The 23175-nt window shown below is 38.2% G+C and overlaps 1 protein-coding gene across 2 annotated transcripts in view; it reads right to left on the reverse strand.

Moving 5' to 3' along the window:
- The window catches only part of kri (krishah), a 96485-nt gene that overhangs the window by 44733 nt on the left and 28577 nt on the right, over positions 1-23175 (reverse strand). For both annotated transcript variants that reach the window (XM_067156850.2, XM_067156842.2), the window contains exons 2-3: positions 7606-7648; positions 7296-7445 (exon numbers count right to left, since the gene is read on the reverse strand). In XM_067156850.2, coding sequence (XP_067012951.1) covers positions 7296-7445; positions 7606-7648 — 193 coding nt within the window. The remainder of the gene's footprint in view (positions 1-7295; positions 7446-7605; positions 7649-23175) is intronic.

A 23175-nucleotide genomic window follows, 5' to 3' on the forward strand; every position in this document is an offset into this window, starting at 1 on the left:
GCGTCACATTATTCATTTGAGGAAGCAAAATTCTTATTTGCTTATAGTTATGAATTCCATTGGTTCCGTATTGAAGTGGGATTACAGTAAAATTAAATTCCTTCAAGGTCAACCTATTCAATACAATGACGTTTTATTGTGATTCAATTGACCATTTGACATGTGATGGAATCACAGTAAAACGTCATTGTATTGAATAGGTGGACCTTGAAGGAATTTAATTTTACTGTTCTTATTTGCTGTCGCAAATTGGGAATGCTGACCAGACACCTGTCTATTTTGAAATGTCGTTGGAAAATACAGTGGATAAAAAGGGTTCAAAAACTGTAACCATCAGAACAGGTGGTAACGAAAAGCAACAATGCACGGTAATGTTTTGTGTTATTAGCAGATGGAACCAAACTCCCTCCATATGTAGTTCTGAAAAAGAAAACACTTCCGAAAGGAAATTTGCCGTCCGGTGTTGTTAGAACACATGAGTCTGGCTGGATGGACAGTGCGTTAGTTGAGGACTGCGTGAAGTGTGTTTGGCAACGTTGTCTGGGAGCTTTGTTACAAAAACGAAACATGCTTGTGTTGGACAGTTACCGTGGACATACAACTGACGCCGTAAAAGATATGATGAGGAAAGGAAAAAGCAATCTTGCGATAATTCCCAGAGGACTTACTTCTATTCTACACCTGCAATGAAACAGTTGTACACTAAATGGATGTCTAATGGTGATAATGCGTTAGCACCAACCGGACGAGTGAAGAGGACTGAAGTGGGACTAATATGCAGTTGGATCAAGACCGCATGGGTGTGCATTCCCAATGATCTAGTGTCCAAAAGCTCTAAGAAATGAGGAATTTCAAATTCAGTGGACGGTAGTGAGGACAACTAAACAGATGCCAGAGACGAAAGTTTGTATGGTGAAACTTCAGACGACGACAGTGAATTGTGTATGATCTGAGTACTGGACCGATTTTATTTACGATTTTTGTGATGATTTTATTAATTGTAAGCTGTCTGAATGTATATTTGTGGTATATTTCAAGAAAATTAAATAGGTATGTAAGTTATTTGATTTTTTATTTTTTCTGTATTTTACCGTCTCAAATTTAGGGATTCACAACTAAGTATATTTTATTTTCCACCTTGTCGATACATTAGTTGCTTAAGGCAACTTATTGGTTAAAAGTGGTACATGCTTCGTATATTATTAACATCTTAAGCCACATAACACTGTTTAGATGAAAAATTCATATATTGATAAAGTATCAATGCTTTGAGAGAAAGTGTCCTTAAAATTAGCATAAGAAGATTAAATGACATTAAAAACTTAGTTGTGAATCTGTTAAAGTGCGATACGGACCATGAAGCTGATTTTATGTAATCAAATTTAGGGTACGGGTCTTATTCGGTGGCGGGTGGTATTCAGGATTATACGGATGTTTAATATATTACTATGTTACAATACCATTAAGTATGGTTCCTAAATATGTACAGTAAACAGAACCTCAGAGTGCAATTAAAGCAATCTATACAGTAAAGTTCTTGGTTATGCAGAACCATTTTACCCATATCAGGAACCTAATATAATGCATAAAAGATCTATGCATAGGTACCTATATACACATTTAAGAAAGAAAGAAAGAAATACAGTGCGCTGACCAAATTTAACAATCAATGGCTTTTGTCCAGTAGCATGTTACAGCTTGGGCATTGTCACTTGCAAGCATCAAGTCCTGCTCAGAACAGAAAGATGGACACAAAGGGCACGGACACATGTTCACTCTCTGTTCTTCACCACAGATACAGATGAGCTTGATGTCTTCAGATATGAAACCCCATTAACAGCAATCTGGATCTGTCCACACCACTTCTTAAGTAGTTAAGTGACCTCTTTACAACCCAGTCCTTGCTGTAACCAAATGGGAGATGTTTGCATGGTTCCACACAGTCTGGATGATTTGATTTCCACAGGAGATCCATCCAATCTAGATGATTTAATTTCCACAGGAGATCCATCCAATATGGATGATTTGATTTCCACAGGAGAAATTGAAGATTCTTCCAAGAAAGGGCTTTGAAGTATGGAAGAAACATTTTCAATAAATAACTAGAAATTATGCCATAATTTATCTTCTTCTCCACTATAGAATTTCATTCATTTTTGTTTTTGCCATCTTCTCTTTCAATTCCCATTTCCAGTTCTTTATGAATCGGGTACAGTCTCCAGGTTAAAAGGTCCACTTAAAAACATCCAGAGGCATAGATGTCCATGCACACAATAGCCACTCCAACAATGTCATAGGCAAATGACCAATGTGCTCAAAGACAAAGGGCAGTTGTAGCAGCAAGGTTTCCACCACCCATTTGGAACATGGACACATGGCATTTACCTTTTCAAATTCTCTAACCTACCACGATGATTCAAACTTCTAACATTCCATGCTCTGACTTGCAAAACATCAATATTCATCTTCCTGCTTCTCTTTTACTGCTTCCACGCCAAATAGAAGACGCATCTGAACAATATTTTTTCAATCTGCAGCAGTCCATTGCAATCCCCATGTGCAACCTTGCATATCTCATATCATGTGTGCCACAAGATTTGGCTCTGAGATCATAAGTGCATGGTTCTCTCCCTGGCAAGTTGGGATCCAACTTAAATTCATGCCAGTGGCACTTTTTTCTGCCATCTTCCTAGCTCTTTGAAGTCCAATGGTGATGGGATAAGGAAGTTAGCAGCATGTTTCAGGTGAAGGAGCTTCTAATGTGGATCTGTACATTGGTGGCAGATGTGTGATGGCTGTCTTTCTGAGACCTGTGATTAATCAGAAATTTGGTTCTGCATCTGTGTCTGGGCAGGCCTATTTAGGAGTACTGCTACCCAACCCGCATCGGGAAGGCCCTAGAAAATGTAATCGAAACATCAAGAGGCACACTTTTTTGCCTGGCCGGCTGGCTGCATCCAGCGGGTCACCCCACTTGCAGTCAGAAAACTAATCATCAATTACAAGTGGAACATGCAGTATCAGAACACTCCTGGATATAAGTAACAATGTCAGACCTGAAAGATGTTATTGGTTTTACATTCCACTAACTACTTTTACAGTTTTCGGAGATACCAAGGAGATAGAATTTAGTACCACAGGAGTTCTTTCACATGCCAGTAAATCTACCGACATGAGGTGGACGTGTTTGAGCACCTTCAAATACCACCAGACTGAGCCAGGAATGAACCTGCCAAGTTGGGGTAAGAAGGCCAGTGCATCAACCGTCTGAGCCACTCAGGCCGGCAGACCTGAAAGAATAACAGTAACTGTCACTCATAAGCTTATTAGACTGGGCATCGATGATGCGGCCTTGAGCAAAACCAGATTGATTGGTGATGAAAAAGTTGTGGAGTTTGGATCAGGCTATACATATTTTGGAAGGGAAGAGAGGAAGGTGACACTCACATGCGTGGCGTTGGACTTTCTGTGAAGACACAACAGGAAAATGCCCTCCAGCTCACTCCCACAGCAATCAGTGAACAGCTTATGACTCCATATAGCACTTGCAGGCAATATTTTCACCACTATCATGCCACCACCCACGATGCTGATGAAGATGTTATGAACGAGAGTTGTCATCAAATGAGCACACTCATCTGCTAAGTACCACCTAAGAACAAACTGTTATTGCTTGGTGATTTCAGTGCCAGAATTGGGAGTGATAATCAGCTATGGGAAAATGTGATAGGCAAACACTGTATTGAAAAATGCAACACCAATGAGTTATTTCTTCTTGGCCTATATGCTGAGCATGAACTGTAGTGACCAATACTCAAGTTCCGGCTACATAACCACTTTAAGACCATGTGGAGGCACCCATGCTCTAAGCACTGGCACATTCTTCACTACTCATCACCCGGCAATGTGATAAGAAAAATGTTCTGATCACCAGGACCGCAAGAAATACTGACGAGTGCTGGACAGATCACAAATGTCTGATCTGCTGACTCAGAATCTCTTTCCACCATAAATTGCCTCTTCATCGCTCATGAATATCTAGAAGGAAGTTTGACATCTGTAAACTTTCAAACTGATCCATTGCTACACAGTTCCAGAATGCAATCTCTGAGTGCCTGGCACCCAATTCAAATAATACAAATGACATGGAGCAAGAATGGTCAATGATACAAACTATTCTCCTTGAACCAGCTAAGGAATCTATTGGTTTCGAAGAAGAGTAAATACTGGATTGAGGATAACTATGCAAAATTACGAGAATTATCAATGCCAAATGGCAAGCTGTTATGTCCCTTCAGCAATATCAATCCTCCGTATTGAAAGAAACCCATTTTTAAGATCTTAAACGGAAATACCAGATCTGAATAAGAAAAATGAAGAACAACAACTGGTGGCAATAGAAAGCTCCAGAACTTCAAAGTATTTTCTTTCCCAAGTATGTTATAGTGGTTTCATAAATATGTATTAGTGTGCAACAGACTGAAAAACTTAAAGATTACATAAACAAAGTCAACACTGAACAGAATGGCTTTCATCTTAACAAACCTATAAAAACCAGTGAACTGTGGGAAGCCATACGGCTTAACATCTCTCCAGAGATCTCCCATACACTTATGGAATCTAGAACATGTTGCATTACTGAATTTCTCTTTGACTGAATGGGCCCATATACATTATTAGACAGTATGCCATAACTTTTGTCTTGCCAGTACAATTCAGTAAAACCATTTTTTTTTTAAATCATTAATCTTCAGAAATATTTTGTTTCAGTCAAACCTTAACTATCAAACTTGAATATAGTGCTCCTAACTTAAAGAGAGTCATACTATTATGAATGTATGCTTAAGTAGCGATGATGATGATGATGATGATGATGATGATGATGATGATGATGATGCTTGTTGTTTAAAGGGGCCTAACGTCGAAGGTCATTGGCCACATAAGCAGAAATGAAACAATATGGTACCGAGCTCGATAGCTGCAGTCGCTTAACTCATTGCGGACCGTGGACGGCGTAAGACGTTCAAGCTTGCTCCTATGCTCGGGCCGTGGACGGCGTAAGACGTTTAATGTTCCGCGCGAAGCAATGCTATTTATATTCGTCATCTATGCATTCTTACACCTTAGTCAGCGTTACTGGTTGTAGCAGGAAGTTGGTTGACCTTGTTGAGATAAACCTCGCGTTGAGTGGGCTCATGTTTATCTCAGCAGTTTTAGCTGGAAAATCTCATAACTTCCTTGCGCGTAAATTCGGTACTTGAGATTCCAATGCAGTGCGTGTCGTCCTTACCGAGTGTAGTATAATGGCTTATAATACAAAGTTTCTTACGGAAGATTAAATAGATATTGTTCACAATGATTATTCTGGTGATGAACTTATTCCTGAAATAGAGTCAGTGAAAGTGAGAGTGGTGAGGAAATTGCGATTCCCGAATCCGATAGGCCTGTAGAGAAAAGTGAAGTGCCTCATACATATCATTCTAGTTATTGTCCACCCGTTCCACCATTTACAGAGAATTCAGGTATAAACGTTCAAATAGAAAATACGCAGGATATTTTGAGTTAAGTGAGTATTTTCATGAATGACGAATTTTATCAGTATGTGTGAGCAGACCAATCTATACGCGAGTCAAGTGATAAGTGCGGCGCCCCGGCCTTTCACAAAGAATTCGATCATGCAATCGTGGAAACCGATTAGTCCAAAATCTTGATATAAAAATGTACTGGACCGAAGAGCCTATTATTCATACTACGATATTTTCTAAAACAATGTTCCGAATACGCTTCCTTCATATTCATTTCTTCACTTTGGTGACAGTAATCGTTATGCCGAAAATATAGATAGGCTGTTTACAATTAGACGTATTTTGAAACCTGTCACACCATATATCACACCTTAAATATTTACTACAGGTAAGCACAAAGCATCAATTTTCTAACACTTATAGTTTAGGAGTAAATGTAAATTGTATTAAGTGATGCACGTCGGGAGGGCCGGGCATGAAAATGGCTGGTCCAGGCATTCAAGTGTCCCGCTCAGAAGCAGGTACTGAACGTGTTAAGTGCGCACAGTATCCAGTATTCGGGAGATAGCAGGTTCGAACCCCACTGTCGGCAGCCCTGAAAATGGTTTTCCGTGGTTTCCCATTTTCACACCAGGCAAATGCTGGGGCTGTACCTTAATTAAGGCCTAGGCTGCTTCCTTCCCACTCCTAGCCCTTTCCTGTCCCATCGTCGCCATAAGACCTATCTGTGTCGGTGCGACGTAAAGCAACTAGCAGAACAACAAAACAAAAACACAATATGGTGCAATGTTTAGATAAGAGATGTACAGTATTTGTTTAAAAAAAATTGTAATGAAGCTTGGGCCATCAGGAAGTAGGGTGAAGCTGAATCACTGCTGCAGAAATGAGATTCATTAGGTGTACAGTGAGACCATAAATGGAATAAAGACATAATAAGAGAATTAAAAGTGGAAACTGTATTGAAATACACAGGAAGAGTTCCCAAGTAGATCCTATGCTACCAGCTCAGCAAAGAAAATTGATGTAGTTCTTATAAATGCCTGCCTCTCAAAATTGTAATGCATTTCAAAGCAAGACATAAGGATCAGTTAACTGAAAATAGGCCTTTCTATATTCTGAAACTGGAATTATAACTTCCTTGAAAAGCAATTCCAATAAGAATTCAAGTATACATACTACTTTCACAGTTTCATCATATGAAAATCTTCTACCTCTGAATACTTATTCAGTACACTAAAAATTGCAAATTCACATGGAGACATACAGTAATTGGACTGGATGAAGAATGTATTGATGTCTGCACCTGAAAATTTCAAGTATATTCTGCATAACAAATCGTTATTGCATAAATAGATGCCTCCTTGGGAAAACATTTAGAATATCTTGGACTTGAGAACACATAGAAACCAGATTAATATTACTGTGTGCCGCTTGGCTATGATGTTCTCACCACTTTTCACAAGCCTTATTTGTGTCCTAGATGAATGATAACTATGCATCCACTCTACTGGTATAAGCCAGAGTAATATAACCTTGATGCTAGTGCCATATGTTGCATAGTACAGGCACAAACATTAGGCGGGGCGAGTATTACACCCTGAGTCTACAATGTTTGTTACTTATCAAAAGACTTGTTTCTGCCTGAATATTACGAAACGAATGAAACTTATGAAAGTAACACCACTCCTAGCTCAAAAAAAATTACTGTTTCTTTTCCCGATTCAATGAATCACAAAAGGAATTTAAAAGAGACAACAGTTCAAACCGTACCTGTTCCATGGCTTCTCCACTCCTCACAATGCTCACTCCACAGTTCCCTTTCTGATATTTAAGGCCTTCATAGCGTGCTCCTGTTGGAGTGGTCACTACACTTTTGTAGAAGGGAAGCTGATTCAGGCTTTCTTCAATGACTAGACGGATCTAAACAAAATATAATTTTTGAAATAGAAAATATCTGCACAGCTGAACAACAAAACTGTGTTTCCATGATTCACATATAATAACTGAAGTATAGGAAATATTGGTCTCTCAAAACCAAAATTAAGATAAAGGTGCAAAACCAGAGCTTAATTTAATTTACCAGACGATCTGCATAGAATTTGAAGTCACTTCTTGTAGTATTCCTGAAATATACAAAAATAGGTTATGATGTAAGTAATTTATTAATCAAACCATGCATACTGGTATTGTGATGGAAAAGTTTTACAGTGAATATCAGAAGCCCAGTTACTTCCACTACCTCCAATTCACCATTTACTTTTAAATGCTACTTAAACATGCCCCTCTAAAGTTGCAAGATCAAGATATCGGTTAAATATTTTACAATTAAAAAAATAAATATGCCACTTGTTATTAAAGTAATAACGTGTTATGTGATTACAAATTTGCATGAAAATTTAGTGTGTAACTTTCCAGAAGAAAACTTAACCACCACCAAGTAATGAAAACAGCAAATATTACAATTATTTTTAGATGTAATCATTAGACACACTCATGCAGAGAATTTCAAAGCAACAATGAATTCATACCCTTGGACCGAGTTCTGGCATGGCAACAGGGCAACTAATGTTACTTGTAAACCAATTCCTTCATTTCTTTCCATAATGTAATCTACTATACTGAGTGGAAAATAACTTAGTTTTCATATAATAAAGCACACAGAAGAAATTACAATGAATTGTTAGCACCACTTTTTCTACTACCTGGCTGCATGTATGTATATTAGGGTTGCCACCTGTCCCGTATTGTACGGGTCATCCCGTATTTGAGGTGAAAATTTTGCGTCCCGTATTATGAACTGTTGTCCCGTAAAAATTACTTTGTTTTTTCTCTCTAAATATTTTAAAATACGTATCTGATTGGAGCGCCATTAAAGTTGAAAATAGATCCATTTTTTTTTTTTCTCTCTTTGAAGCCTCAGAAGAAGGAAATCTTTTGAGGCCTGGTAAAGCTGAACATACTGGGTTATTTACTTCATCTTCTGCCGCATACTTCCGTAGGTCTTCCATTCCGATTTCTAACGTGATTGCTCATACTATTTGAGATTAAATCTACATAAATTAAGTTATCAATCCCTCCAATTAACTGAAATAATTGATATGGAGGAGAGTTTTGCTTTGTGTGGAAGATTCCTTGCCAGTATTTTGGAGAGTACAGAAGTACAAATGGTTGTCAGTGTTTACTAGTCATAAAGGACAACAGAAACTAATCGAATTAGAAACGCTTGTGTCTTTTGTAATGAGTGTTCCTGGGTCAAATGCATTTGTTGAACACATTTTCTCCTTAATGTCTTAATAAGTGGTCAGACAGTAGAAACATGTTCAGTAGATCTGATTAAAAGTGAATTACTAATTACTGTAAACATGAACATGTCTTGTAGAGAGTTTCATGGCATGTTACAGTTAGTGTAATTCTGAAGTCAGCTATGTCAAATGTTAAGTACAGATGGAGAAAATAAGATAGTTCTAATAATGTTTTTTTTCTACACGTTTTGTCATACCTATTGCATTGTATCATATGTACCGTTAAGAAGGTGAAATTATCTTATTCTGTTAATGAAACTAATTATAATCTAATTGAAATTGGTATCTAACGTTTGATTTTCAAGTATTTATGAACTGTCCCTTATTTTTGTGAAACATCTTGTATTTTTAGGTAAATGTCCCTTATTTCTTATATCAAAAAGTGGCAACCCTAATGTATGTATATATTTGTTTCACATGTATAAATTCACAAGATAAACAATTAAAAACCAACTCATGTGGTGTGCACCTCAGGTGGTTTGTGCAACGTAGATTAATTTGAACTTACCTTGAACAAATGAAATGGTTCAAAAAGCAAGATAACAAGACCTTCACAACTGTAATGCTCAATATACCATTGTTGCCTTTCAACACTATTAGACTGTGTTACATATCATACTTCCCAAACTAGGTCATAAATGGTGGTAGAAACATGGTCAAATATTAAGGGTTGTGTTGAGATCCGATTTATGCAGCTAAAGAGCAATTATTAATTTACAGTAACCTGGGTTGTTAAAAACAGATATAGTGTGGCTGCAGAATGCCAGGTCAACTACACTTATGAGTTGCTATAACAATACCACTGAAAGCCAGGCACTTAGCGATTTCCACTTTAAAGCATTAAAGAAAAGCAACAAGGAGAAAGGTAACTGGCAACCAATGGTGAACATCAGCAAACCATCATGTCCTAACATCAGTCGCTTCACACCGATTTCTTCTTTGACATGATAGTTGCCTTTGTGTACTGTTGGAACAGATGAGCAACTGAATTAGATATAGCTGTCGTTTTGGAAAAATGGTGCTATGGTCAACCTGGTGTATGTAGTAGTAGGGCATGGCACATGACTGCAATGTCGTCAGACCTAGTACTGACTGTGTGAGTAACAGTTGGGCATAGGATGGGTACAACACAAGATCTCAGTGCCTTCAATCGCACCCAGATTGTCGGCGCCAGATGCATGAGATATTCCACCTCAGAAGTCGGGCAAGTCAAAAGTGTGAGTACGTGGATTCTTACCAAACCAACACCACCAGGATCAACTGCCATGGTGAACAATGTGTTGATGACAGGGGCTGCCGTCGGCTCTCTCGGATGGTAAGAGCGGATAAATGGGTCACAGTTCTACAGATCTCCCACAAATCCATTGCTGGACAGCAACAAAGTATGAGTAGTCATACCATCCAGAATCATCTCCTTGCAATGGAGTACACAAGCCACTGTCCCACTAGGGTGCCGCTGCTCAATGCATGTCATGAGGCACGAAGACACATATGGACAAAGGAACACCACCACTGGACTCTCAAAGCATGGAAAAGAGTCTCTCGGACAGATGAGACAAGGCACTAGTTTGTACACACCAATGGCAGGTTTGGAATTTGTCACGAAGAACATGAAGTGATGGATCTCTTTTGTCAGCAGAGTACAATTCAGGATGGTGGAGAAGGTATCCTTGCATAGGTTCGCTCATGCAGGATTAAGTGGGATCCAGGGTATATTGTTAACATCCCTCCCTCGCGAATGATACAGAAGCCTGTTGTCAGATCATGTCCACCCATTTTTTAACCCATTTACTCTGCAGGAGACCTGTATCTACAGCAAGACAATACACCAGCCCATTGTTCCATAATCGTGGCCAATTGGTTCGATGAACACACTACAGGCATGAGAATACTAGCCTAACCACCAGGATCACCTGAACTCAATTCCAATGAGCAAGTCTGGGATGCTGTCGAGAGGGATGCGGTCGCCTCTGACCCAGCTCCAATCAACGCCCGTGCATTATGGGAGACTGTGCAGTGGTCATGGACCAGTATGGCTCCCCAACGCTTCCAGTGTCTTGTGGAGGCCATTCTATGCCTCACGGCTGCCATCATCTGTGCAAAAGGGTTTGCTCTCACGTACCTCTAATTCAGTAGTATGCATCAAGGCATACTATGGATAATACATGTAGGCCTAGGTTGAATAAATTTATGCAATGCGAGATCTTGATACTTCATTTAGTGAATCAACTTTCATATGTATAAAACAAAGATACAAAATAGTCCCCTAACTACCAGCAGCAACTGGTGTGGCTACCTTCAATTTTATGCAAAGAAAACCTACTTCATTGTATTCACACAAGAGAGGAGCAATCACAACAGTCCCAAACTGTAATAAAATTAGTACATAAAAACATAAGAATAAATTCAGTACATAAAGCAAACAGAAGATATATATCGTATTTTACTTGTGTATTTTGCCCTACCTTTCTAGCAAATGATTTTGGAATTATTTCATTTTAGCTGTGTAGCCACTACAATTTTTTGTCTCCAAACACTGTTTCAAAAATGCATAGTATTTCACTCACGACCAACAATAAAATCTTCAATCTTGAAAAGATAGGCACTAACAATGACTAGCGTATTTCACAGACGAGTTCACTTTTAAAATTAAGGGAGTTCATTTTCTGAACTCAATGACAAAAGGAAAAATTACCTGAATAAAATAAACTTTCCTGAAGTTTGCCACGAAGTACATGAATGGATTCAGTGCAATGATGAATTTTCTTTTGATGAGTACAAGCAACTGTGTAACATGTACTTCTCTAGCAGATATTTCTCGGTCAATGAAGAGAGCACCCCTCAATCAAAACTTAACAAAACTGTCATCATAAGAAAAGAAAATGGCAAGCTGTTAGTAAATATGTATGACTGGCAACATTATGTTCACCGTTCATGGTTGGAAACAAATCACGTCTTTCAGTAATTTTACTGAGAAAACGAATATGCCTAGGGTCATTATGTGTGAACAAAATTTGGATGATCCTACCGTAATTGTGAAGATTTGTGAGGCAGATAATCTCCCTCAGAACCTAGCTAAGAAGTTGGAAGTAAAAGACATGACTTCAGCAAGGATGAAATATCTTTTCGACAACATTTGAGAGCACTGAACAGTAGAAACAAGGGATTTGTTGTACCTAACAATGAGGCCACACCAATTGCAGTAATGAGAAGGATTGTGTGCGCTAAAGGAAAAGACATATGTAATTACGAACATTCCAGAAAATTGAGAAACTGTTCAATTTTGTAACTACTGGATACAAGGCAGGTTAGTAATGTAAATCATTAATTGGATACCATCTATGTGTAATTTCCGGAACAATTTAAACATCTTAAATATCGTCCTTTAAGAGTGAATACTGCATAACTGACATTTTTGGTGAAAATGACCTTTTGACACCATTGGCATTCTTAATGAGTCCCTCATCTGTTTCAGCAGTGGAAATTTCGTAGTTACGCATTGTTTTCAAAAAATTGGAGGTGAAACAATACCATGTAAGAACAGTGACTCATATATTTTTGAAATACCGCGTAACTGCACTGTCTTGTTTGGCGGGGTTTTGTAAATTAAGAGGATTTCCCTTGCATTTTTATAACTCCTGCGGATTCATATGTAGTGAATTGAAAGTAGTACGTATTGTTGCTGACAGCCAATTCTGTGACTGTCAATCAGTAGCCCAGGTCTGCAATAATCGTACTCTGGTGGGAGGAGAAGTTCGTCTTAAGTTCCCTACAGTGCTTGTGTTAAAGTAATAGTACTTTTGTTAAAATAATTGTGGCAGTTATTATCCTGAAAAATCAGAATTAAAGCCACTGCTAGACATGGCTTCAGAAGGAAAAGAGGAAAATTACTGTTCTGCTCTCAATCATGAGACGTGTTTTGGTGATGAGGAAATACTATTTGAGAACTCTGATGATGTTGAGGATAATATGTTTTCGGAACAAGAAATAATAGCACAACTTGGATTGTCGTTTGCAAATGCTTCAATTCCCAGAAGAAATGCAAAATCAAGTACTGGTAAATTTGTTTTCTGCATGTTAAGTATTACATAATGTAGTTTCAAAAGATTTAATTTATTAGTAGGTCTGTTCTTTATGTAAATTAATCGCTTTATGTTGTATTATAACGAACGACAAAATATTTTAATTAACATTTCAGATCCCACTACTCTGCAGTTATTTACCCCTGAAGCTATAGATGCAAATTCCAAATCATTTGATCAACGTAAGTCAGTATTTGTTATTTCACAGACTAAATTAAGTTTACGATCGTATGCCATAAAACGTTCTAATTTTTTTACATTTTGCTTTATTTCTTATTTTGGTAGGTATTGATGATGGAAAATGTGAGAATGGTGCTCTAAAATTCCAGCCAAATGAGAAATCTTCACCTAGGTCTTCAAGCACCTCTACAGACAACGAAAGTATGCACATTGCATTGCACTAATTTTCATTATATAATAATCTAATTGCATGTTATTACTTCAAAATTTTATAGACATACATTACTTTGCCTTTTAGGTCCACCTATCCTTCCTCTTGCCAACAAAGAATCCGAAGGAAATGATTCTGATTACACCCTTGAAACATCGGCTGAGCTATTCGCTGCACCAGAAGGTGAAGAAGAAAACTGTGATCGAGATGAAGAATTCTTTGGAAATTTAAGTGAATCGAGAAAAAGGAAAAAGAAAAGCATGAAAGATGCATGGAAACAACACAAAAATAAGAAACTAAGAATGGAAGACAAACCATACCTAGGTTACAGAAAGACAAAAGAAGGGAAAGTCATACAAGATGTTGAGAGAAACAAAAGGAAGCAGGGCCTACTCGCACTTCAAATATGTGTAAAAAGTCAAAATTAAGGGAGTGCAACAACATTAAAGATGAAGAAATAAAAGAGATACAGTATTTAAGGAATTTTGGGAGACCAAGTCTTGGGATCAACGTAAACTGTACATTACTGGGCTTGTGGATTTCATCCCCAGAAGACGACCATGTGCAGGGGAATGAAGACGCAGTGGTACATTGGTCTATTACATTTGCATCAACCACGAGAAGAAACAAGTTTGTAAAAAAATGTTTTTAAACACATTCAGAATTAAGGAGTGGACTGTTATGTACTGGAAAGGTCAAGCTTCAGAAGGAAAAAACATACATTAGGCAATCGTAGCAAGAAGAGTGGAGTACATGAATTTTTGGAAAAATTGCCGAAATTACCATCTCACTACTGCAGGAGTGTGTCAACAGAAGTATATCTGGAGCTTGTAATTCAATCAGTAAGTCATCTGTATGAACTGTATAAAGAGAGTTGCAAAGGAAGGAATAATGAGACTGTCAGTAGGTACACCTTCGACACCATTCTCTCTGACTTGAACACAGGATTGTTCAGGCCAAGAAAAGATGAATGTGACCTGTATGTTGGGTACAGACCTGGCAATATAAATGAGTATGATACTGTATATCGCTATGAAGGACAAAGCCAGAAATGAAAAAATAAAGGACAAAAAGGATGCAGAAGCTGGAGCATGTCCAGTATTCACCATGGACATCCAGGCTTACCGTAAAGGTAGCTCCGTTTCTGAGGGCTAGTGCATTATACTAAAAAACAAAGCTTGCAGTAGGTAACTTTTCTGTATATAACTTAGGAACCCATGATGTAACATGCTATTGGTTCAATGTAAGTCAAGCTGAGCTGGTGGCTTCAGTCTTTGCCTCTTGCATAATCGATACAATAAGCAAGCAGCTGGAAAAGTCACAAGTTCCTATCATATTGTATTCCGACGGATGCACCTACTAAAATCAGAATGTAGTGAAGCTAGCCAAGAAAACTGGGGTTGCGATTTTCTAGAAATTCTTGGAAAAGAGTCACACCCAAATGAAATGTGACTCAGTCCATAGTTCAATTGAATTTAAGTTAAAGAACCATGAAATCACACTTCCTAGCCAATATGCATCAGTGCTGAAATAAGCACGAGGAAAACCGCAACCATACAATGCAGTTTATCTCGACTACTAATTCTTCACCAATTATGCTGTAACAGATTCATGGATTTACAACTCCATTCATCCCAAAAGAAAACCTTATGACCCTACTGTTACGGATCTTGGAGTTATTAAATATGATCCGACGGAAGTTATTTTCTTCAAACTGGATTTTCAGGATGCCCAGGAGACCCAGACTAGTAAGTGAACAAGAGCTTCCTAAGCTTTACCAAGAGTGCTTAAAGATCAAGAATACCAAATGAAATCATCTTCAGCAACTCAAAAGTGTAATTCCTAAAGACTGCCACTCCTATTATGACAACATTCCACGCTCGTAAGAATGAAGACAAGGTATTAATTGCGATTCATGATCATAGTTGATGACTCATTTCATGTGGTCCAATATGGGTACTATAAAAATCAAGGATGTTGGACTTTTGTATTTTAAGGTTATATTTTAAAAGTAATGCCTTTGGTTGTGGTATCATACACAACCATTAACCCGACTCACGGGAGATAGGGTCACCTTCCCTATTCCCCACTTGAGTAACTCCTGCCTGGCGCATCCACGCTGCAGGGGTGGGCATCCTCTACTTCAGTAGGCCGGTGTAAAAGGACGGCTAAGTTCAGGTGGGAACCCAGTCCCACGGGGTATAACGTGGAATCCATGCCCAGGATTACGGGTGAAGACCTTAACGGCGGATCCAGCAGAGAAGGAGATCTTTGGAATGGTGGAAAAGGCGGATGAGGCAACCCATCCTCACTGGGGTTAATTAGTTGAGGACATAAGACGGGGTAGACGGGACTCCTTAGTCATGGTGAAGATAACCTGTCTAGGAGTAGGATGCTCCAAAATCAATGTCCCCAGCCAGTGGATAGGGTTGAGCGTGGCGTTAACGGCCTCACCTTGTAAAAACACCATTGTTCAGAAGACTTCTACGAGAAAACCGGACGGAAATCAAAGACAACAAAAGCTCAGGAAAAGGAAACGAGTAAGAAAAGCAGATATACACATGGCGACATGGAATGTAAGAACAATGTTGAAACCGGGAAAAATGCAAGAAATAGTAAATGAAACAAAAAGATTTGGATACGACTTAGTAGCGATTCAGGAAATAAGATGGAAAGGGCAAGGATGTATTGAAAAGAAAGATTATAACCTCTATTACAGTGGGCCAGAAGAAAGAACAGGACAGTTCTGTACGGGATTTATAGTACATGGGAAATTGAAGAAGAGTGTAATAGGATTTGAACCGATCTCAGATAGAATATGTAAACTTCGGATTAAGGGGAAGTTTAGGAACATAACTGTTTTATCAGCACATGCACAAATTGAAGATGCAGAGGAGGAAAGGAAGGAACAATTTTATGATGAGTTAGTACAAACCGTTGAAGAGGGACCAAGATATGACATGATTATTATTTTAGGAGATTTTAATGCCAAAGTGGGAATGGAAGAGTGTATGAGACCAATAGCAGGGAAACATACACTACATGAAGAATCAAATGAGAATGGTTTTCACTTGGGACAGTTTGCAACTACGAGTAGTCTTATAATTAAAAGCACCTGCTTTGATCATAAGAAAATACATAAAGGAACATGGAAGATGCCAGGAAGCACAGTGGTAAATCAAATAGATCATGTACTAGTGACTACGAGGCAAGCAGCATCCATTATTGACGTAAGGACATGCAGAGGGCCAAACTGTGATTCTGACCATTATTTAGTAAAAGCAATAGTGAGACAAAAATTGGTAACAGGACAGAGAAGACAACCTACGGAAAGAAGGAAATGGAATTTGGAAAAACTACAACAACCAGAAGGAAAACAAGAATTCCAGTCAAAAATGAATAATACTTTACAGATGATTGGACAAGTATCTGGAATAGAGGAAAGGTGGGCAAAAGTTCAAAGGTGCATACAAAATGTGGCACAAGAAACACTGGGTATAGCTAAAAAGAAAAGAAATATTTGGTTTTATATGGAGTGTGAGGAAGCGATTGGAAGGAAGAATGCAGCAAGAGCAAAAATGTTACAGAGAGATACAAGGTCAAATAGGGAAAATTATGAGAAATGCAAACGTGAAGCTAATAACATCTGTAAGAAGAAGAAAAGAGAGATAATTAAGAAGAAACTAGAGAGTATAGAGACGCAAAGGTTACAGAAGAGGACAAAGGAATTCTATAATGAAATTAATTATTTCAGGAAGGGGTATAAGCCAAGATTGAATAGCTGTAAGAATAAAGAAGGCAAGTTATTACAGAATGAAGAGGAAATAAGTGAAAGATGGACCAAATACTTCCAAGAGCTCCTTAACAAGGAAAAAGAAGAGGTGGAAGAAAGTGAAAGGCATATGGAGCAGAGTGGACCAGAACAATGGGTAAATGCCCCCCCCCCACCCCACACACTGAAAGATGTAGAAAATGCTATTGCAAAATTAAATAACCATAAAGCAGCAGGAGAAGACGGAATAACAAGTGAACTGTTTAAAAATAGTAGCAAAGAAATGCTACAAGAGATACATGAACTGATTATTAAGATTTGGGAGGAAGAACGGATACTTGATGAGTGGAATACAGGAATAATTTTCCCAATATATAAGAAGGGAAATAAAAATATGAATGCACTAATTATAGGGGAATTACATTACTGAATATCATCTATAAAGTATTTTCAAATATATTATTACAATATCTGACTCCATATGCTGAAGAGAGATTGGATGAAGTACAGTGTGGCTTCAGGCGAAATAGGAGCACATTAGATCAAATATTCGTGGTACGTCAAACAATGGAAAAATGCTATGAGCATAATATAGATCTACATACATTGTTGTAGATTTTAGACAAGCATTTGACAGTATATACAAGGATAAGCTATATTAATATATAGAGACAATAGGAATACTTTAGGAGAAGTAAGGGCAAAGGTGATGGTGGATGGAAGAATGGGAAATGAGTTTGCTCTTAATACAGGAGTCAGACAAGGTAATGCACTCTCAGCTACTTTGTATAATCTGGCAATTAACCAAGTCCTTGAAAAAATAATGGATACCGGAAATATTGTATATAAATCTAACAAATTTGTGCGTATGCAGATGATGTGTTAATGGCCAGGAATGATAGATATTTGAAGGAAATGTTTCTTGAAATGGAGGAAGCAGGAAAACAGATGGGATTGGAGGTGAATGACAGTAAATCCAAGTATATGTATGTGACTGTTATAGAGGGCAGAAGAAGTCAAGATAATCTGACAATAAATGGGCATAATTTTGAGAATGTACGAAGTTTTGAGTATTTGGGAACCATGTTGACAAACAATAACAGAATAAGTGAGGAGATACATCATAGAATAAAAGCTCGAAACAGGGCCTATTATGCAAATCTTACATTATTTAAATCTCGTCTATTGTCTAAACCTACAAAATTCAAAATATATAAGACTCTTATTAGACCTGTAGTGACATGTGGCTCAGAAGCTTGGAACCTTTTAGTTGATGATGCAAATTAAGAATATTTGAAAGAAAGATTATTAGACGAATATATGGCCCAATTCAAGACCAGAATGGTTGGAGGATATGGACAAATGCTAAAATACAGAACATATTAGACCAGGAGGATATAGTTAGATTTATTAAGGCACAGAGACTGCGATGGCTTGGCCATGTGGAAAGAATGGAGGAAGATCGAATCCCAAGAAAAGTAGTTAAATCCTGAGTAGATAAAACACGGCGACAAGGAAGGCCCCGTAATAGATGGAGCAATGAAGTTGAAGCCGACCTGAGGGCAATGAACATCCGCCCATGGGGAGCAGCCGCTCAGGATCGAAGTAGATGGTGGACTATCGTAGAAGAGGCCAAGGTTCAAACAGGGCTGTAGCGCCAGATACGTATGTAAGTAAGTAAGTAAGTAAGTAAGTAAGTAAGTAAGTAATTTTAAATGTAATAGTAAAAATTGGAATAAAAATCATTTAAACAATTAGGTTTAATCAATTTTATCATGGAATCCAATACCACGTAACTCAGTGTTTAAAAAAAATTTAACTGATCCAATACCGCGTAACTGATGCTATGGATTAAAAAAATTAAAAAAGTAATTTAATAGCGTTTACATCACAATATCAGAAAATAACTCTTCTTCTTCTTGTTTCCGAATTTGGCCGCCTATGGACCGCATTGAACTTAAGGCTTTCTCTTCTTCTTCTTCTTCTCCTCCCAGAACCTCTTCATCCTTTCACTTCTGATCTTCCTTTCTTTCTCAGATATGACCAGTTTGGGTCTACATTTTGGTGGTTTCTCCTGGAATGCTTTGATGCTGTCCACTCGGCTTCTAAATTCTTTTCTGTTGTGAACCATATCCATTGTACGTCCACTTTCTACTGCATCTCTTTTTACCTCTTCTACCCACTTCGTCGAAGCTTTCAGTCTAGTGATGTACTTGAATATTTTCTTAGTTAGCCGTTTCTCATCCATTCTTTCTAGATGCCCATAGAATTTTAGCCTTCGCTTTCGCATGGTGACAGTGATTTATTCGATGTATTTGTACAGGTCATCATTTTTTCTATGCTTCCACTCCCCATTAGAATTTTTCTGTGGTCCTAAAATTTTCCATAAGATTCTCCTCTCCTTTTTTTCGAGATCTTGAAGTTCACCCTTTTTATTCATTGTCAGGCTTTCTGAAGCATAGAGACCCTCTGGCTTTACCACTGTGCTGTAGTGTCTAAGTTCCGCCTTGTAAGATATTGCTCTTTTGTTGTATCTGTTCTGGGTTAACCTGTAAGCCAATTCTAGTTTTCTAATTCTTGCCCGATTCGCCTCTTTATCCAATCCATTAGGTTCTATCCATTCCCTAAATATTTAAATTTCTCAGTTCTTTTTACAGTCCCATGCTTCACTTCTAATACTTTGAGACCCATTTTCTCAGCAATCTCATGTAGAGTATTCAGCATAATTTGAGCATTTTCTCGGTTGTGAGTCAAGAGGGCAAGATCATCTGCGAAAGCCAAACACTTAATTTCTAAGTTCTGTCCTTTCCTCCCTAAATGTATTCACTTTATTTCTTTCACTTCCAAGGCTTTTTCCCAGGTTATAATGATTTTTTCTAGAACAATGTTACAGAGAATTGGTGATAGGCAGTCCCCTTGTCTGACTCCCATTTTTATTTCAAATGGTTCAGAAATTTCACCGAAGAATTTGACTTTTGAGAATGTTTCTGTCAGGGTTTGTTTTATTAACATTCTTGTTTTCTTGTCAATTCCGAATTCCTCTAGGATGTTAAACAGAGTCTGCCTGTCAATTGAATCTTACGCTTTCTTAAAATCAACAAATATTATCACGGTGTTCTGGCTTCTCAAAGCTCTTATTCTGAGAATGCTCTTCAGGTTAAATATTTGTTCTGTGCATGATCTTCCTTTTCGAAAACCAGCTTGGTACTCACCAATGAGATGGTCTGCTTGTTCTTCAACTTTTCTCAATAGTACTTTAGAGAGTAACTTATATGTTATTAGGAGTAGAGAGATGCCTCTATAGTTATTGATGTTCGTCCGGAGACCTTTCTTGTGAAGTAGGTGTATAAGAGTACACTTCCAATCATTGGGGATCTTTTCATCTCTCCAGATTTCTCCTCCTCTCTAAAGAACCAGAGAAACAAGGAAATGCCATTTGGTCCTTGTTTCATTGACGGTGAAATCCTGACATTCACCTCCCCGCGGTAGAGAGGGGGCAACGACTGCATAAAAAAATATTTTATATGCAGGCGGCTAACGAATGAAGGGACCGATTATCTCCCGGTATAAGGAGATCCCCTATACCAAGTGCCAACAGTCTCTTTGAGAGTGGATGAGCGGGTATGGGTAAGGGCACTCTATTGTCCTGGGGACAAGAAATTGTTTCCAAAGGCGGAGGAACCAGTTTGGTCAATGGCATTAGGATGCAGAAGGCAACGGGAAACCACTGCATTAAAGATCCTGAGAGATATTCAAGTAAATCCACATGGCATGGCTGCAACGTCAAGATCGGAGCTGGCCGTGTGGATCGTCTACCTCCGTTTGGAGACGACGGCTTAAGAAGAAGATTTCTCCTATGACGGCATGGATTGCTTTTGCTGCAGTTTCTCCTCCAAACTTCCACATTTCTGCAATAATTCCATCTTCACCCGGTGCTTTGTTGTTTTTAAGCTCATTTATTATTTCTTTGATCTCTTCTAGACTTGGAATCTTGGTTATCCTGAGATAGATTTTTCGTATCTAATCTTTCCACAGGTTCTGCACAATTCAGAAACATTTTGAAGTAATCTGCGAGAAATTGACAATTTTCTTTGTTGTTCGTTACTACACTACCATCCTCCCGCTTGAAACACAAACTTGATGGCTGGTATCCCTGTAGTTCCTCTCTGAAAGTTTTGTAAAACGCTTGAGTGTTGTTCTTTCGAAAGTCATCTTCTATCTTATCCATCCTACTTCCATCGTAATTTCTTTTCTCTGATCGTATGATCTTAGCTGTTTTCTTCCTCTCTTGCCTGAAAGTTTCCCATCTCTCCTCGGTTTTGTTGGAATGCCACCTCTTCCATGCTTGTAGTCTTCCGTCCAAAACTTCATCACACTTTTCATTCCATCACCTGTGTTTTTTGTTTCCTCACTGTATTCCCCAAACCTTCAGCTGCTTTAAACATTGACTTTTTGATCTCTTCCCAGCTGTTCATACTCAGCTTCGACAATTTTTCACAATATGTCTTTTTGCTTTGTTTCAGAGTGTCTGCATAAATTCTAAACTTCCTCTTGATTCTTTGTTTGGGTTTGTTTGTTTGGAATCTTACTTTAATCTCCAAGAGGTAGTGGTCCAAATCTATGTTTAAGCTTTCTCTTACCTGTGGCGTTATTAAACTAAATACGCTTGTTATGTCATATACTTTGGACAATCTACTGTCTACGCGACATGTATTTTAATTGTGTCTCTCATCGGCATTTGTGATTTTGGTGAATTATTTAATTCCTCTATGGACCTTGTGTTCACAGCCTAGTTATTGTACGGAGCTGTGATATACCACGATTATATGAGACTGGAATTCTACTATATGTGAAGTACTGAATTAATACAAACTTCATATCTCGTGGACTCTGACAATATCTGCTTTAGCACCTTGGACGCTTGGCCTACTAGTCATCTACTCTGCCTATACGAGGAGAAGTGAACCTTTCATCACATAGTTACACTGTGTGTTATTATTTCTAAGAGTATAATTGCACTTCGGACAGCTACACGTACTCTTACGCCATCTATGAGACTACATTTGGTATTACAGTGGGTGGTTCGACATTGCCCACCAGGGCGAGTATCCGGTCTATTCTGTGTCGCCCCTACCAGCGAACTCTGAAGTGTCGAGTTAGCGCTTGAAGGTCTTGGAGACAAGACGTTGACTTGGAACTATGGCGTGGTGGACTGCTGCTAAAACTATGTGTCTGCAGACTGGGATAGGGTGATAACCTGAAAAATCACCACATCTAGGGATTGGAGTTTCATTATCCTTTTGGTTTTGTATTATACATGTTGATCCTTCTGTATAGAAATGTAGCTAAGTAGGTAGTTTTATTTGGTACTGGTGAAGTGGTAGTGTTAGGTCAAATACGAGGTGAGTTATCTTGGCATAAGGCCTACTTGTAAATATGTTTAATGTATTATTTCTGTTAAAATTATTTTACTGCGTATGTATTATATTCAGTTTGGTGTGTTATATGGACGTGATGGAGATTTAAGTTTGGTGATGCTGTGTTCTGCTACAAGTGTGCGTGTGGTATGTAACGGATGGCCATTATTGTGCTGAGATATTTGAAATTTACCATTTCCTTGTTGTTTAAAATTGTCGTTCTCTTCACCCGGGCTTATTTTTCGGTGTATTTGCTGGTGATTTTCTATGCTATGCCCTATGCGTGTGTCGTTATTCCCTGAAATTTGGTATATTATTTGTCTCTTCTATCGTGATGTATTGTGGGTTTATATTCATGTTTGTGGTTACTCTCTTGGGTGTGATTCGTGCTTCTTGTCGCGTTTTGGCTTTCGTGTGCCCGTAATTGACCTAACACTGCACTTACACTTGTCTCTAATTTTTTAAATTTACATTATTATTATTATTTTCGGTAATTTAAAAATTTGTTTTTCTCTCTCTCTGAATATTTATTTTGGCTTAATGAGTTTATTTTCATCCCTATTGCGGGCTTTTAATGAGATCCTTGTTCTAATTATTTTAGTGAACCCGTATTTACCTTAACATTTGTCAACAATGCCATTATAATTTTTCATTTTAATCGAGGGCTTAGACAACCCGAGTGCGAA

This window comes from Anabrus simplex, chromosome 1 (genome assembly GCF_040414725.1).
Source record: "Anabrus simplex isolate iqAnaSimp1 chromosome 1, ASM4041472v1, whole genome shotgun sequence".
Taxonomy (NCBI): Eukaryota; Metazoa; Arthropoda; class Insecta; order Orthoptera; family Tettigoniidae; genus Anabrus; species Anabrus simplex.